At 65.4% G+C, this 15,472-nt stretch overlaps 3 protein-coding genes across 3 annotated transcripts; 1 reads left to right on the top strand and 2 right to left on the bottom strand.

Moving 5' to 3' along the window:
- Nucleotides 1–634: 634 nt before the first annotated feature.
- Nucleotides 635–5,843, bottom strand: MNEG_7204 (hypothetical protein; the record flags this gene model as incomplete). The annotated part of the gene is made up of 13 exons (XM_014044325.1): nt 635–681; nt 1,210–1,307; nt 1,561–1,661; nt 1,918–2,040; nt 2,304–2,367; nt 2,585–2,662; nt 2,967–3,109; nt 3,516–3,580; nt 3,773–4,336; nt 4,506–4,743; nt 4,944–5,094; nt 5,252–5,472; nt 5,667–5,843. 13 exons carry the CDS (start codon nt 5,841–5,843, stop codon nt 635–637), a joined length of 2,070 nt encoding a protein of 689 aa, XP_013899779.1.
- Nucleotides 5,844–7,091: 1,248 nt separating this feature from the next.
- MNEG_7203 (spermidine synthase) lies at nt 7,092–10,343 on the top strand (the record flags this gene model as incomplete). Its single annotated transcript, XM_014044324.1, has 10 exons — nt 7,092–7,121; nt 7,392–7,508; nt 7,855–7,975; nt 8,174–8,250; nt 8,452–8,721; nt 8,982–9,065; nt 9,275–9,367; nt 9,547–9,669; nt 9,945–10,031; nt 10,203–10,343. The coding sequence occupies 10 exons, from the start codon at nt 7,092–7,094 to the stop codon at nt 10,341–10,343; spliced, it is 1,143 nt and encodes a 380-aa protein (XP_013899778.1).
- Nucleotides 10,344–11,479: 1,136 nt separating this feature from the next.
- MNEG_7202 (hydroxylamine reductase) lies at nt 11,480–15,246 on the bottom strand (the record flags this gene model as incomplete). Its single annotated transcript, XM_014044323.1, has 12 exons — nt 11,480–11,584; nt 11,825–11,920; nt 12,153–12,267; nt 12,588–12,708; nt 12,965–13,037; nt 13,286–13,361; nt 13,531–13,717; nt 13,913–13,993; nt 14,225–14,303; nt 14,612–14,693; nt 14,857–14,981; nt 15,205–15,246. The coding sequence occupies 12 exons, from the start codon at nt 15,244–15,246 to the stop codon at nt 11,480–11,482; spliced, it is 1,182 nt and encodes a 393-aa protein (XP_013899777.1).
- Between the last annotated feature and the right edge of the window lie 226 nt (nt 15,247–15,472).

The following is a 15,472-nucleotide window of genomic DNA, read 5'->3' as shown; positions in this document are numbered from 1 at the left end:
GGCGGATAGGGGCGGGTCGGGGAGGCCGAAAAAGACTCTGCAGACCGCATGATGGCCGCGGTAATGGGGTCGTCTGGGCGAAGAAGGTGAGGGGGGAAATATCGCAGGGCCGGGGGTCAGCGGCAGGCAGGCCGGGGTGCTATCAGGGGTCCAGTTTGTCGGGGGTCCCAAAGTGTGTGCTGAGGGGGCATATCAGATGGACAGGCAGTTTCAAGCACGATGGGGCGATGCTGCACCACTCCTGAAGCATGCACGCCCCCTACCCCAGAACTCCCAGGGGCCTTGCTGGGCGACGACGCTGAGCTACGCGCTCATCCAACTGCTTACCCCTGTCCGGGATGACCACCCGAACTGAGTCATGGCACCCCTTGCTCGTGAACGACAGCCCGCCTCGCCGCCCCGCCCCGCAGCCCCCGCCGCCGGCCCCAGCCCCGCCTGGACCGGCGCCGCTGGCCGGCCGCAAGGCGTCCAGGCGCCCGCTGCCCGGCCGCGACCCGGCCAGGCGCGAGCAGCCGGGAGGGCCGCACCCGCCGCCGCCCGGCAGGTCCCCATCATCCGAGTAGCCCGCCGCGCTGAGGTCAGACACCTCTGTCATCCCGCCCTCCTGCACAGCAAGGTTGGCGACCATGTGCCCTCAGCGCTGCAGCATCACATAGGCAGGCTGCGGCTTGCCAGCAAGCGCTGCAACATGAACAAAGCATTCTGGCCGAGTCTCAGACGTCGAGGCAAGCCGGATCTAATTTTGCAGGCGACGGCCGTGCAGAGCTTGACGTTGCCTGCAGTCAACCCTGTGCACGGAACCCAGGTCAAGACCAGCCCCGCCCCCAGCGAAAGACGCACCGAGTCGCTCGACCCCCGCCGCCCCCCCTGCCCGCCCTCGCCCTGCCGCCTGCCGCCATCCCGCCTGCCCCGCGGCAGCGCGCCGCCCAGACCCTGGGAGCTGGGGCCGGCGCCGGCGCCGCTGTGCGAGCCGTCTCTTGACAGCTCTCCGTCCAGGCCCGACGCCCCTACGGATCCGTTTCCGGCATTTTCCAGCAGTCACGGTGCAACGTCAGTGTGCAAACAAAACCACGTGCGCCCGGCATGGAAGGGCACGAAAGGATGCAGGGTACATGCACAGCGCCACATGCGTGGCGCCGTGTGCGCAAAGTCGACGCGTCGGCCGCGAGCGTGCGTGGGTGGCGCGTGCTGGCTGCTGTGCGCACCCACCTGCCACCACCCAGGGGTGCCTGTTGAGCTCATCCCAGGCCATGCGCTGCGCGGGGTCCACCGTAAGCAGCCGCCGCACCATGTCCCGCGCATCCTGGCTGACGTGCGGCGGGAGGGAGGGGTAGGCGCCCCTGCCAGGGGGCGTAGACAAGCATAGCGTGGAAGACACCTTCTGTCAGTCATTAAGAGGCCATGGCACCGGCCTTGAAGTGTTGATTACCGCGTTGTCGTTCACACTGTTTCAATTGTTGGTCATAAGCAGCAGTGGTGGCAGCGCTGGCGGCAGCAAGCGCAGCTGCAGCAGCAAAGCAGCGGCAACTGCAGGCTTGCGCCATGCGCGCGCGGCCCCACCTCTGGATGGCTCGGAATAGGGCCCCCTGGCTGGAGCCCCGGAATGGCAGCTCCCCGCTCAGGGCCTCATACAGCAGTACCCCCAGGCTCCACAGGTCGACCTGCCAAGTGGGGTCAAACAGTCAAAGAAGTCAAACGCCCATGTAAGGCGCGCAGGAAATTGGTTGACAAAGATTTGATCGGCCGCACTCTCGCTCATTGAGCGTTCGGTCCATCTTAACAAGGCAGGCAAAAATGCTTTTGTGTGCCAGGGCTTGGCCTATGCTTCTGATGTCATTGTCAACCTCAGTCCCGAAGCCTTCCGCCCGCGACGTCGGGTTCTTTGCCCCTCCATCGAGCCGTGCCCGGCCGTCTCACCGCCTGGCCGTCGTACTCCTTGCCCCCCACGATCTCCGGGGCGGTGAACTCGGGCGTGCCGCACTGCGCGTTGAGCGCGCCCTCCGCGGGCGCAGTCACCGCGGCCAGGCCGAAATCGGCAATCTGAGCGGCGCGCGGCGGGGTAGGGGCAGGGCGGGGGTGCATGGGGAGGTGGTGATGCGGGGCGGCGCCAGACGACACCAGGTGTGTGTGCGGACAGCCGAAGAGGCAAGCTGTCGGTCCTGACATGGCAGCCCGGGCCCTGGCCGCTACTTCTCCCTGAATCCCTGGACCCAACTGAACCCCGTTGTTGGCCCCTGGTTCCCCACCCCGCAGCAAGCCAGGTGGCGGCATCATAATAATCAGATCAGATCAGATCAGATCACCTTGATGTTGCCGGCGTCATCCATGAGGATGTTCTCCGGCTTGAGGTCGCGGTGCACCACGCGCCTGCAACAGATCGCGCAAACAGGTGAGCCAGCGCCACAACGTCGGCGCGCGCTGCCCACGCAGCGTTGTCGGGGGCCAGGCAGCCGCACACTGCTCCTTGTTTTGCACACCACGATTTGCCAACCACCACCTGCGAGGGCGCAGCGACCCTGTTCGCGGCGCTCTGATTGCAAGGCGCTGGAAAGAGCGCTGATGCGCAGGCCGTTTGACCACTCACCGCTTATGGCAGTACTCGAGGGCGGACGTGATCTGGAGGAAGATCCGCAGCGCCTCCGCCTCGGGCAGGCCGCCCTCGCTGGGGGGTCCGGCAGCGATGTGGGGTCAGTGGCGCGACCGCATGCCGCTCGGCTGCAGCGCGCCCACCGCAGCCATCACGTCGGCCGCGGCTGCACGGGCTGCGCCTCTCCTCGCTGACACTGCCAGTCTACAGGCCCCGCTCGAGCCCCTGCCACTGTCTACAGACGGCAAGGCGCGTGCGGCCACTGGTCCCCGCCCCTCTCGCCCCAAATAACCCTCGCTCGCCCTCACCGCCCATAAATGTGCTCCACCAGCGCTCCCCCTCCCCCCCCCCCCAAAAAAACACGCCGCTCCCCCCTCACCGTCCATATATGTGTTTCACCAGGGCGCCCCCCTCTGCGTACTCCATCACAAAGTAGAACACCCCGGCCATGAAGTGCACCTCCAGCAGGCGGATGATGTTGGGGTGCTTCAGGGCAGACAGCACAGACGTCTCCTCCTGCACCTGTTTGCGTGGAGGCGGGGTGAGAGGAGGGCAGGCACTGTTTGTGGGGGATAGAACAAGCACTGCTTGTGAAGGGGAGGACGGCGGCTTAAACTGTTTGTGGGAGGTGGAACAAACACTGCTTGTGAAGGGAGGAGGCAGTACTGTTGGTGGGGGAAGCAGGCAACGGCGCCGAGGACAGAGGGGACGGGGCGAGGTCGAAGCAATGGTGCAGGTGCCTATTTGCGGCGTCACTGCAGGAAGACTCGGGCTGGAACAAAAAGTCCAGGGAGCCATACATAAATCACGGTGTGCTGCCCACAGGAGGTCCCCTCTGCAGCTGAAGGTGTCGCTCCACGTCGCCGCCACAAGCAGCCTGTGGCAGCCACGAGCCAGCGGGCCTGTGTGTGCAAACATGCACCCGCACCTGCTCTATCTCGGCGAGGGACCTGAAACGGGTCGCGTCGACCGTCTTGATGGCCACCAGCTCGTCTGAGGGCGGAGGAACACAGGGCGCGCGGCATGCGGGCGTCAGGGGCCGCTTTCACCGCCGGGCTTTCCACTGCCCGTGCGCGCCTGCTTCCTGTGAGATCAGCCCAGATTCAGGGGTTCAGGCCTCATGATGCCACCTCTGCTTGCTTGGAGGCCCCCGGCCAAACCCGCAGACCTCAGCCGCCCTCTCACCTGTGGCCGGGTTCTTGCCCATGCGCACGACCCCGCTGGCGCCCTGCCCGATGACCTTCCCGACCACATACTTGCCCAGCCGCTTCAGGCGGGCGCTGGTGACGTCAGCAACCACCAGCAGCCGCCAGCTGGCGCCGGCGCCGGTCGCCCCGCCTGTCGTGTTGTCGCTGGGGCGCGAGCTCGCTTCGCTGCCGTGCGCCGCCGCGCATACGACGGCGCCACTGTTGCCGCTGCCGGTCGTGCTGCCTTCCTTGCCGCTAATAGCACCACCACTGCTGCCCCCCACATCCTCAGTCTCCTGACCCTGCTGCTGCTGCTGCTGCTGCTGCTGCTGCTGCTGCTGCTGCTGCTGCTGTCTACTGTCAAGCGGCGCCTGCCTGCTGCCCTCGCCCGGCTGCTGCTTGTTGTCTGAGCGCTGCTGCTGCCCCGCTACCGCCTGCGACGACAGGGGGCACGCATACACCAGCGTCCAGAAGGGGCTGCCATCCCTCCTGTACAGCAGCAGCTTGGCCCACGCCGCCTTCCCAGTCAGCTGAGCCGCCATCAGCTTGCGCATGCCGCTGCCTGCGGGTGAAAGGAGGGTGTGTCATGGCGATTGACAGCCAGTCAACTGGAGTGTAACTGCAGGAGCAGTCGGTGACACAAGCAGGTGCCCAGTACCCGCTCAACAGATTTCAATATGCTTTGGCACAAGAGCAGGGGCGCGTGATCAGAACAACAACCAAGCAGTCACCTGCGGTCTCTGGCCCTGCCAGGCACAGGCAGCTGCACCCCGCGAGCTCGCCGCTGCCCATCCCTGTCAGCTGCTGCGCCGCCGCCGACACCGCCACGACCGTGCAGCTGCCGCAGCTGCCGCAGCTGCCGCTGCTACGCCTGCTGTCGCCATCCGTGTCGTCTGGGGCTGCTGCGCACGCGGATGTGTCCGGCAGGCAGGCGTCCGTGATGATGTGGGCCCCCAAGGTGGACCGCACCTGCAACAGGAGCGCACACAGCGAGCCAGCCACTTCAACAGGGGCTTGGGCTCTCAGAGGGCGAACGCCTGGTGAGCTCGAGCCAGCCGCTTTCCTGGCCTCATGTGATGAGTCATGACGTGACTGAGGTTCACCACGGGGCCGAGGCGGGCGGGCGGGCGGCACGCGTGGAACGGGGGACGAGGAGAGCCGCCGCGCACCTGCTCGCCCCACCGGGCCGCAAACTGCTGCCCGTCCGCGGCCGCCTCTGCGGCCGCCCGCTGTGCCCTGTCGTCCGGGTCGCACACAACCACCAGCCACCTCAGCAGGGCGCCGTCGGCGCCGACCACTGGGACGAGGCACGCCAGCAGCCTGGAAAGTGAGGGAAGCCGCCAGCGAAAGGCGGACGGTCACCGCCCTGCGCCTGCTGCACCTTGTCATGACAGCGTGCGAATCAACTCGACACACGAGTACCAAGGCCTAGTGTGCCGCGCTCTGCTGTGCACCAGCCGCGCGCGCGCGCCTTCACCTGAGAGTCCGCCCGTCCTTGCGCGTGAGGCTCGCTTCCTCAGGGCCGGCCGGCTCGCCGCCGCGCCCCTCCAGCGCCGCGGTGAGCGCGCTGCAGCACGCGCCGCCCCCCCCGCCGTCGCCGCCGCCCCCGCCGCCTGCCGCGGGCTCCTCCGCGGCGCCCTCCTCTTGGCTTGCAATGCTGACGTCATCCCTGCTCAGCTGCTGCAGAGGCTGGATCACCTGGGGCCGGGCAGCACGTGGGATGATTTTGGTGGGGTGGGTTTTGGAGTCAGGTGTGCAGGTTCTTGCAAGTTGGTATCAGGTCGCTTTGAGGACGCGGCGCATATTACCGGTAGAACTCAGGTGGGGTGGGCCCTAGCCGGCTGCGGCGCGCAGCCCTGATTGACGGCACATGATTCCCCCCTCAGCCGCACCTCGCTGCAGCTGCGCCCGACGAGCTCGGCCGCGGCAAACCCGCTGAGCGCCTCCAGGCCCGCGCTGACGTGGACGAGGGGGGCGCCCGGCTGGCTGGGGTCTGCGACTGCGCAACACGACGCCAGCGACTCGACTGCGGCTGTCGCGACCTCGTCCTGTAATCGTGCACGCAGCATGCAGGCCGCATGGGGAAGGGGGCAATGTCATGGGGGCAATGTTGCGAAGCGAGGTGCGCGGGGTGGCAGGACGGAGGCCGGCGCCGCGCTAAGCGCTCGCATTCAAATGCGAGCGCAGCGCTCAGGCTGGCTTGGGCCGGCCCCAGCTCACATCAAGGGCAAAGCTGCCGTCCTGGAAGCTGCCAGCGTGCGCCCACGGCCGCGCCGCCGGCCGCCAAAAAGCGGCGCCGCGGTCCCCTGCTGCTTCGGACTGATGCTGCTGCTGCGGTGTGGAGGACAGCATACGTTTGGCAAGAGAGGTTGCTGCTCCACGGTAGTATTGTTTGTGCAAGTGATGTTTGAAGAGGGGAATGATGTTGCTCAGCGTGCTGCCCCCCCACAAGGTCTGCACATGCCCTGGTGAGCCGCTAGGATCTGGTGGAGTTAGGGCGTGGGGAGCTGCCCCACCACACGGACTGGGCAGCAGGAGTCGACTCTCACTCCATACAAGTTCTAAAAGCTTCCTACCTGCAACGCTCGCGAACGCCGCCGCCGCCTTCGCCCGCCACTGGCGGAGCTCTGGGCCTGTGCCGCATCATTCGGCACGGGGGGCTTGCGGGACGCGGCGCCCACGCCGACACCAGGCGCTGGGATCCTGGTCGCCATGTTCCCAAAACCAGCTGCAACCCGCTAACGCCGCGCCAGGGCAGCCTTCCTTAATCTGACCGAGTTGGGCCGCCTGTAGATCGGGCGTGCTCTGCACTTGCGCGTCTCGCACAGCCTTGCGCTGCTGCATGCGGTGCTTGCTGTGCGCCGCTAGATTTTCGGCCCGCTGTCCCCCCAGCACACGGGCAAGCCCCTGCTGCCTGTTGCCTTTGGTACTTCTATGCGAAGTTGCACTTTGTGTACTGCTGAAGAGTGGGTGTCCCGGTTTTGGTCGCTTTGGTCAGCGGACGACGCGGCCCTGCATGTATGCTGATCTTTGCAGGTGTGCTATTCAAATCATCGCCTGTATAATCTATGTTCTGACCCCAGGCTGGTCTCGCGTTCAGCTGGTTCGAATCTGCTCAAGTTGTGCGGTGACACAGAACCGTACGCATAAGGAGGAACTCTCCGCACCTGCATATGACCAATGCAGTAAACATCTGTCTTGATTTTACCAAGTATTCATCGAGACGTAGCCTCGCCCTGCACAGCCCGCATCGCTCGGAGGCCTGCGCACGGTCTGAGCACGGTTCTTCCGATCATATACAAAAGGATATCGACAAGATGTCGGAGGAGTACACCAAGAGGCTGTGGGTGAGCAATGGGCCGCCTGCGGGCGCAGCCTGAGCATTTTCTCACGTCCCAAGCACGCAGGGGACTCCTACGGCCTGCAATTGTCGAGGCATAGATACATATAGCTTTTAAGGACCTGACTCAGCTCGCAGGGCTCCTACATTGGCGTGTGCCCGATGCGCCAACTCCGCTCCGCTGCACCCCCCTGCCGGCGGCCGCCGACCACCCGCCCGCTTGCCCTCTGCCACGCACGCGCCCACGCCCGCGACCCGCCATTGCCGCGGACCGTAGCTTGAGGAGGACTTGGCGGATGACCTGAAGTGGTCCATGATGGTCAAGAACGTCATGTACTCTGGGAAGAGCAAGTTCCAGGAGGTCGACCTCATACACACTGGGCCGTTCGGCAAGGTGGGCAAATTGATGACAGGAGCTGCGGGCAGCACGTGCACCCATGTGACATGAGGGGGCGGGGCGCCTGCAGTCGGGGCTGGGCAGCAGCTGTCCCTCAGGCCGCCAGGCGGGGAGCGCGGTGCGGCGGGATCAGCCTACGGCGGTTGCATGGGCCAGCGCGGCAGCGCCACCTGCCTGCCGCGTCCGCCGTCTTGAGCCGGGCCGGCACTCTGTGCCCGTCGCCAACACCTGTCAAAGATACAGCACGCAGCGCCCACACGCGCTGCGCCTCTCCCCGCTCCATGCTGACCTGCCTCGCCGCGCCGCGCCGCTTCACTGCGCCGCTGCTGGGCTGTGCCCCCAGACCCTGTTCCTGGACGGCAAGGTGCAGAGCAGCGAGGTGGACGAGTGGGTCTACCACGAGCTGCTGGTGCACCCCGCCATGCTCATGCACCCAAACCCAAAGACGGTGTTCATCTGCGGCGGTGAGCGCCTCTGCGGCCGTGGGCGCGCCCCCGCGGGTGTGGGACGCGCCGGCGCGCGCAGAGCGGCCGGCCCTGGTGCGAGGGCATGGATAGTACGAGCTGGGGCAGGCGGCCGCCGGCGGCGTCAGCCGGGGGGTCGCAGCTAAAGGCTGACGGCGACGCGTGCCCGACGGCCCCGGCGTGTCCCTGCCCCCGCAGGCGGCGAGGGCGCGACGGCGCGCGAGGTGCTGCGCCACAAGAGCGTCGAGAAGCTCGTGATGGTGGACATCGACCAGGTGGGGGATCTGGAGATTTCGGGGCGTGGTCAGGGACGCTATCCGCTGAAACAGCTGTCCTGTACCGTAACGATGACGCACACGCAGGGCAGCGGCGGCGGTGCAGCCGAGGCTCCCGCCGCAGGCGCTGCTGGGTGGCGGGGCGCGTGCGTGTGCCGCTGAGGTGTCCGCGGCCGGCGTGCACCCCCTGCCAACGCACAGGTGGTGTGTGACTTTTGCCACGCGCACCTGGAGGTGAACAAGGGGGCGTTTGAGTCGCCAAAGCTGGAGCTGATCCACGACGACGCGCGGTCACAGCTGGAGGTGCGCTTCGGGCGGCTGCTGCTGCTGCCGCTGCCACTACCGCTGCTGCTGCTGCTGCTGCTGCTCCTGCTGCTGCCGCTGCTGCCGCTGCTGCCGCTGCTGCTGCTGCTGCTGCTGCTGCCGCCGCCACCACCGCCGCTGCTGCTCCGGTGGTGGTGGTGGTGTGAGGTGGAGCATAAAGTGCGGGTTGGCAGCTGGGGCGCAAGGGAGCAGCATATGGGGCTGCGGTGGGGGGCGCGGGATGAGGGCTGGTAAGGTGATGGTGAATATTGCTGGCTGCCTGCCTGGTTGATTTGATGCAGCAAGGCTGGTGGGAGAACAAGCATAACCGCGTGCACCAACGGCCACTTTTTACTGCCTTTGGCACGCCGGCAAACAACATCAACCCCCGTGCGCCTCGACCCCCCTCAACCCCCGCCAAACAACAGAACTACCCGGGCAAGTTTGACGTCATCATCGGTGACCTGGCAGACCCATTGGAGGGGGGCCCCTGCTACCAGCTTTACACGCAGGTGTGTCGCAAGCGCCCAACCGACGCCGCGCATCGAAGAGACGGTCCCCTTGGGGGCAGCCGTTTCAGCCCCAATGCAATGCAGCATGCTGAGGCGGCCCTCCTGTCTTGCCGCGCAAGGCTCTGCTGCGACCCAGGCGCGCCTAACACAGGCTCAGTTCAACCACCGGCTCCCCCTGAAACTTCGCCACTCCCTCACCTCCGCCTCAGGACTTCTACCAGACAGTGGTGTTGGAAAAGCTCAACCCAGGCGGCATCTTCATCACGCAGTCGGGGCCGGCCGGCATCCTCTCATGCACAGAGGTGCGCGGCAGCGGCAGCCCAAACCCCCCGCCAGCCCAGACACCCCCTCAACGAGCATCCGCCGCTGCCATCCGCCGAGCTCCATCCCCTGCGCGCGCACGCCCCGGTGCCCTCACCCCGGAGAGGCGCCTGACGCTCCCCTCCTCCGTCCCCGCCGCCGGCCCCTGCGACCTGCTCAGGTGTTCACGGCCATCAACAGCACCCTGCGCAGCGTCTTCCCGCGGGTGGTGCCCTACACGCAGCACATGCCCGTGTTCTGCGACGTCTGGGGCTACAACCTTGCGCTCACGGACCCTAGCCAGGTGCGCGGCGGCTTCCCAACAGCTTCCTGAACAGCGGCGCGCACGGGCGATGGGGCGTCGTGGAGTGTGGTGGAATGGAGTAGCCAGCGGCTCAGGCCGCGGCAGCGTAATTGTGGAGATGCGAGTAGATGTTGTGTAGGGCTGCGGTTGGGTATCAGGGCGATCTAGGCCCTTTAGAAATCTCACGGCCCCAAGGTCAGGCCAGGTGCAGCCTCTGTCCGTCCTCTCCTCCCGGAAGCAGTCCCGTGACCGCGCCTCGGCGTCGCACCTTGCAGGCGGACATTACCCCCGAGGAGATGGACGAGCGCATCGCGGAGCGGATAGAGGGGGAGGCGCGTTTCCTGGACGGGGCCACTTTCAAGGTGGGCACAATGCAGAGTGGGAGGCCGGGGCGTTAGGCAGGCAGGGCGAACCTCCCTTGTGTTGCGGAGCCTTGCCCACGCACACGCCTGCCCACGCATGGGCGCGATCTTGCGGCCCCCATCGCCTGACTCTCGTGCGTGCATGCAACCTCTCGCCCCGCCACCTGCCAGGGGCTGTGCTCGCTGAACAAGCACCTGCGCGGCTGCCTGGCGGCGGAGACCTCGATCTACACCAAGGACAGCGCGCGCTTCATCCATGGCAAGGTAGCCGCCTCGAACTCTGCCGCGGCCACCAACGGGGCCAGCAGCTGAAACACCGTTCTGCGCTAGGCCAGGCGTTGGCGCGAACCCACACAACCTCAATCCTCCTGCCCTGGATCCCTGACGTCTCATCTCCATTGTTGACATGCGCTTGCCTTGCCCCTCGCCCTTGTTCCACAATGGGGCGCTGCGCTTTGAGCAGCCACATGACGGCCTGCTACGCGTGAGGTTCCGCATCTGGCGCGCGTCGCCTGGCACGCTGGCATTCCTTTTTATTCGGCGCGGGCGGGCGGGCGGCCGCGCCACTGGGCATGCTCGCGCCCATTTTTGTTTCTGCACGGCTGTGCTGTAAAGCAGCAGCAACGCGCCGAAGGGGATGTCACAAGTTAGTGATATAACCGCTATGCAGGGCGCCCTGGAGGCTTGGATGTTCTGCTTGCCAGTGGGCACAAAGGAAGGATAGGATAGGGGGCTTTTTTGCCAATGCGTGAACAGCACCCCACCCGGCATAATCCCAGCTGTGATGTCTGCCCCTGCGCACTGCTGCCCTCTAGACTGCTGCTCTGCTTCTGCTTCTGTGCCCTGCAGCGTGTTCAGAAGACTGTCAAGTAAGTTGGGTGTGGAATCCTTACACAGGATTGCCTTCAGTTCCATGCCCGACGGCTGTGCACGTACCAGTGCACAATCTGGAGGGATTGAGGTTGTCAAAAGGTGTTGAAAACAAGGGAGGCTCTTGCAGAAACAGCAAGGGGTTGTGATTGAGTTGTAGCAAGCCGAGGTGCAGCATGCCATGGTGACAAAACCACCGTCTCTGCTCGCCCAGCGAGCACGTGCGGTGACGTGCACGCAATGTATTGATGGGACTGGCGTAGAGCGGACGAAAACCGCTTGGTAATCAAGTGGGTGGGTGATTGATTTATGATTAAGCACCAGCAAAGACTGCGTGGGGTGTAAAAGGCTGGCAAACAGGGAGCGGTATCTTCAGCATGCCCACACAGACAGACGGGGTCGCGAGCAGGCTGCGTCCCCGAATCGCCGATGCAAAAAAGCCATCAGGTGTCATGAAACCGCGCCGCCACTGCCACTGCCGCCGCCGCCGCGGCCGCCCTCCTTGCGGGCGGGAGGCGCGCGGCTGTGCGGACGGGGTAACTCCTTGCACCATCGGCCGCGCCACCCTCCGTGCGGCTTCACCTGCGGCGCTCGATCTCACCCGTGCCAGCCATCATGCGCTCCACCTCGGCCGCAGGGTTCTTGGTGTCAGCTGGCATGATGTTGAAGGTGTCCACAAGGATCTGCAGGGAGGACATCAGGGAGCGGTTGGTCGGCGGTTGGGCGCGGGGTCTAATAAGGACAGCCTGACAGCAATAATACTAGTGACCGCCCCGCTTGCTTGACACACAAGGTGGGGCTTGTTGATAAGCCTTGGAGTGGGTTTTCGACGCTCTGGCAGACATAGCACATACGCCAGGTGCAGCATCATGCTGCATAATGATTATGGCCCAGCTGGCGAGGCAAATGGGGGAGGGGCGCACCTGGGTGGCCTGGGGGGTGAGGAAGGCGGGCAGGTTAGGGCCGAGGCGGATGTTCTTCACGCCAAGGTGCAGCAGCGTCAGGAGAACGGCCACCGCCTGGGGTTGCGGAGGGTTTGCAGCATCGGATGGAGTCATTGTGTCAGAGACCAGCGAAAACACTGGGTGATCGCAAACACCATGATCCAATCGGTGCCTCACGGCCACGGCAAGGCAAGCAGGCGGTCCCGCACAACGGCATTCCCCTACAACTTGGGAACCACACTACCGGCTCAGAGCAAGCCGCGTGCCAGAGCTCTGCCTGGTGACCAGATTGCGCGTGGCTGCCCACCTTCTGCTCGAACCAGCTGATGTCCAGTGAGAGGGGCAGCGCGTTGACGTCGGTGTCCAGTGCCTTGGCCAGCTCCGTGGCCACCACCAGCGCACTGTACGCGTCGTTGCACTGACTGGGGGGCGGGGCGGCCGACGAGTCGGGGCAGTAATGAGTGGGGGCGCTGGGGTTGACATGCTCACTGAACAGCGGATATGCATCCTTGCAGCCAGGAACCATAAATCAACTGCCTGGTGCGCCGCTCAACAGCCTGAGCCTCACCAACCCAATGGCGGTGCGCGAGCACCTGCCCGTCAACTGCCCAGCACGCCCCTACCTGCGTCGCCGCAGACGACACTCGCGCGCACAACAACAAGAGGCTGGGCGGCCCCTGTCCATTCCCAACCCCGCCGCCCAAAAGGGACCCCCGAAACCCCGCCCGTGGCACCCGCCCACCCCATGTCGAGCAGGCGCGGCAGGCCGTTGGGCAGGGTGCCCATGTCCTGGTCGTAGAAGCGGTACTTGCCGCAGCCCAGGGTCAGCACCATGGTGTCCTGCGGCAGAGACCTGACCACCTCTGGGGGCGGGGACAAAACAGGGGGAAGGGGGGTGGTGGGGAGGGTTTTGAGATGCCGGTTTGAGACAGGGGTAGCCATGGCGGCGACGCGGGGGGGACGTCCTGCACGATACAGAGCGACAGAGCGGCAGGCAGGCAGGGCCTCCGCCCGCCCGGGGTGCGTGCCGCGGCACGCCCTCAGGGGGTCGATTGCTTTGCGAGAGCGGTTCGCTGCATATGCGGTGCAGCAAGGGGCGGGCCTGCGGGCGGCGCTCACCGGTGTAGTACTTGCGGGAGGGCTCGGGGGCGTCGCAGCCGCCCACCAGGAAGATGTGGGACAGCTGCTTGTTCTGAGGGGGGAGAAGGCGGGGGATGGTGCGCGGCGCGGCGCGATGAGAGGGGTGGTGGTTGCAGTTTCGTTGACGCGGCCTGGTCCAACTGACATTGCCTTGCAATCTGGCAATTCTTCAGAAGAGTCACCTGACAGGCAGCGATTGCTGCTTTTGCCGCCAGCCAGGCCCCGCCTCACGCCAGCAGCCCTCCAAACGCGGCGGACCCCGTGTCTCTAGGGGGTCCTGCTCTGTGACAGGGGCCGCACCTTGATGGCGTCCAGCACCAGCCCTGCAGCCCCCAGGGTGGCCTCATGGCCAAAGCCGGTGGTCACGAACTTGGGCCTGAGGGAGGTGTTGCGTTGAATGAAATGTCAACGGTTTGCGGCGATAGGCACACGGCTGCTGTGCTCATCCAGCCACCATAATCTCTTCCTCTATCCCACCCAACGAGACTGGGTGGCCCATCCGCCCAGCAGCACCGCCGCGCAGACGGCCCGCCGCGGCCGCTCACTCCTCGGGCTCGTAGGTGAAGCCGGGGAGCTCCTGGGCGCACTTAATGAGGGCACTGAAGTCCTTGGTGGGGATGTGGGGGCTGCCGGTCACGCCGACCTCGCCGGTGGTAAAGATGCGGTCGGCGTAGGAGGTGCCGGCGGTGGGCATGATGCAGTTGGTGGTCATGAGGATCGCGCCGGGGAACTCTGTTTAGGGGTTTGGGGTTGGGTGTTTTTGGGGGGATGTGACATCAGCAGAGGCATGGCCGTAAGGAACACCGGGTGAGCACGTGGCCGCAGCACAGTTCAGCAACCCCGGCAGCATGGGAGGCTGGCGGCTAAACCCCACGCATGGAAAGCCGTGAAACAACCACCCTGGGTCCCCGCCCGCGCCCCCCTCACCCGCGAACTCCTTCTTCTGCTTGTACCATGCGCCGCCAAAGTTGCCCACCAGGTGGTCAAACTTCTTGAGGCCAGGGTAGCCTGGGGAGGACACGGGCAGGCGCGAGGGAAAGGGATCAGGTTGACCCAAAGGACTCCTCTGAACCACAGGGCAGCACTCAAGTTGTAGCACAATAGCACTGACCATGCATGGCCATTGATGCACCCATGCGAAGAGGCGACTCTCTGTCACCCACGCAACCCCACAAGGCGGGGCGGCGCCGAGTTATCCGATGGCCGCTGCATGCGAGCTTGCGCCCTGGTCCCCCTCACCGTGAGCGGGCAGCATCTCTCCGTGGGTGTAGACGTTGATGCCGGTGCCCTCGGTCTGAACCAGCAGGTCGTGGAGGTCCTGTGTGTGTGTGTGTGTGGGGGGGGTGATGATGAAGGGGGCCATTTTTTCACGTCAGGAAAGGGGGTCAAGAACACAGCCAGACCTGCGAGGTTTAATGATGTGTGCCTGAAGCCCTGGGATGAAGCATCGTGGTTTGAGCTTGTGCCGTGACATCGTCATGAGGCTGCAAGGAGGATTGCTGCTGCTAGCAGCTTGCTGCTACCAGCTTGCTACAAGCTGGCCGCATCGCAACCCCCCCGCTCACGCGTGGCGCGTGACGCCTGAGCGGCCTCCCGTCGGCACGTGTGCATACGCCCGGCCCCCACCTGCATGTCGTGGCCGCTGATGAGGATGGCCTTGCCCTTGATGGGAGTCAGACGCACGGGGCTGGGCTCGGGGTGGCCAAATCTGGGCGGGCGCATGCACGGGGCGCAGCACGCTCAACAGCGTCAGCCGAAAGCGCGGCACAGCGCACGGCCTGTACCCAGCAAAAGCAGCAGAGGCGCCTTGATGGTGCTCGCATGCGCGACTCCCCACCCACCCGGGCCCAGGCCAGCCCCCGTCAGCGCACCTTCCGGTGTGGCCCTTGTCCAGCAGCGCCATTACGCGGAAGTTGGTCTCCCCCAGCTTCATGGCCATGGCCAGCACCGCGTTGGGGTCCGAGCTGGCGGGGCTCGCCAGGAACGCCAGGACCTCCTGGCGGGGTGAATTGGGGTAGGGGGCGGCGCAGGGCGATGATGAGGTCGCGGGCAGAGGGAGGTGTGGATGGCAATGGTGTCGGTGAGCCACGCAGATGGCGGCAATCAGGGGTCTTCAAATCATACAGCATCAGCAGGATGAACAAGGCAGGACCGGCGCACAGCAGCTCAAACGGTGGACGACAAAATCAGCCCGTGCCAGCCAGCCAGCCAGCCCCCACCTCGAAGACGTCGTCCAGGGAGGCATCAACCTGGCCCAGCATCTGCGTGGTCGAATGGGGGTCGGCGGGTGGAGCCGGCTGAGCGGGCGCACTAGCAGCAGGGTTGAGCCGCAGTGGGGCGCAGAAAGTATCTGCAGAAGTGGCCCACGGATTGTCAAGATACCCGAGACCTTAAGAACTGCATATATAATCAGAAACATGAGCGTGAGGTTTGGCGTGTGCCAAACCTGTGCATGATTCAGATTAAGAGGATGTGGGGGGCTAGGGG

Source organism: Monoraphidium neglectum (assembly GCF_000611645.1).
Source record: "Monoraphidium neglectum strain SAG 48.87 unplaced genomic scaffold scaffold01254, whole genome shotgun sequence".
Lineage (NCBI taxonomy): Eukaryota > Viridiplantae > Chlorophyta > Chlorophyceae > Sphaeropleales > Selenastraceae > Monoraphidium > Monoraphidium neglectum.
The sequence above is the reverse complement of the archived record's forward strand: the minus strand, read 5'-3'. Positions and strand labels throughout refer to the sequence as shown.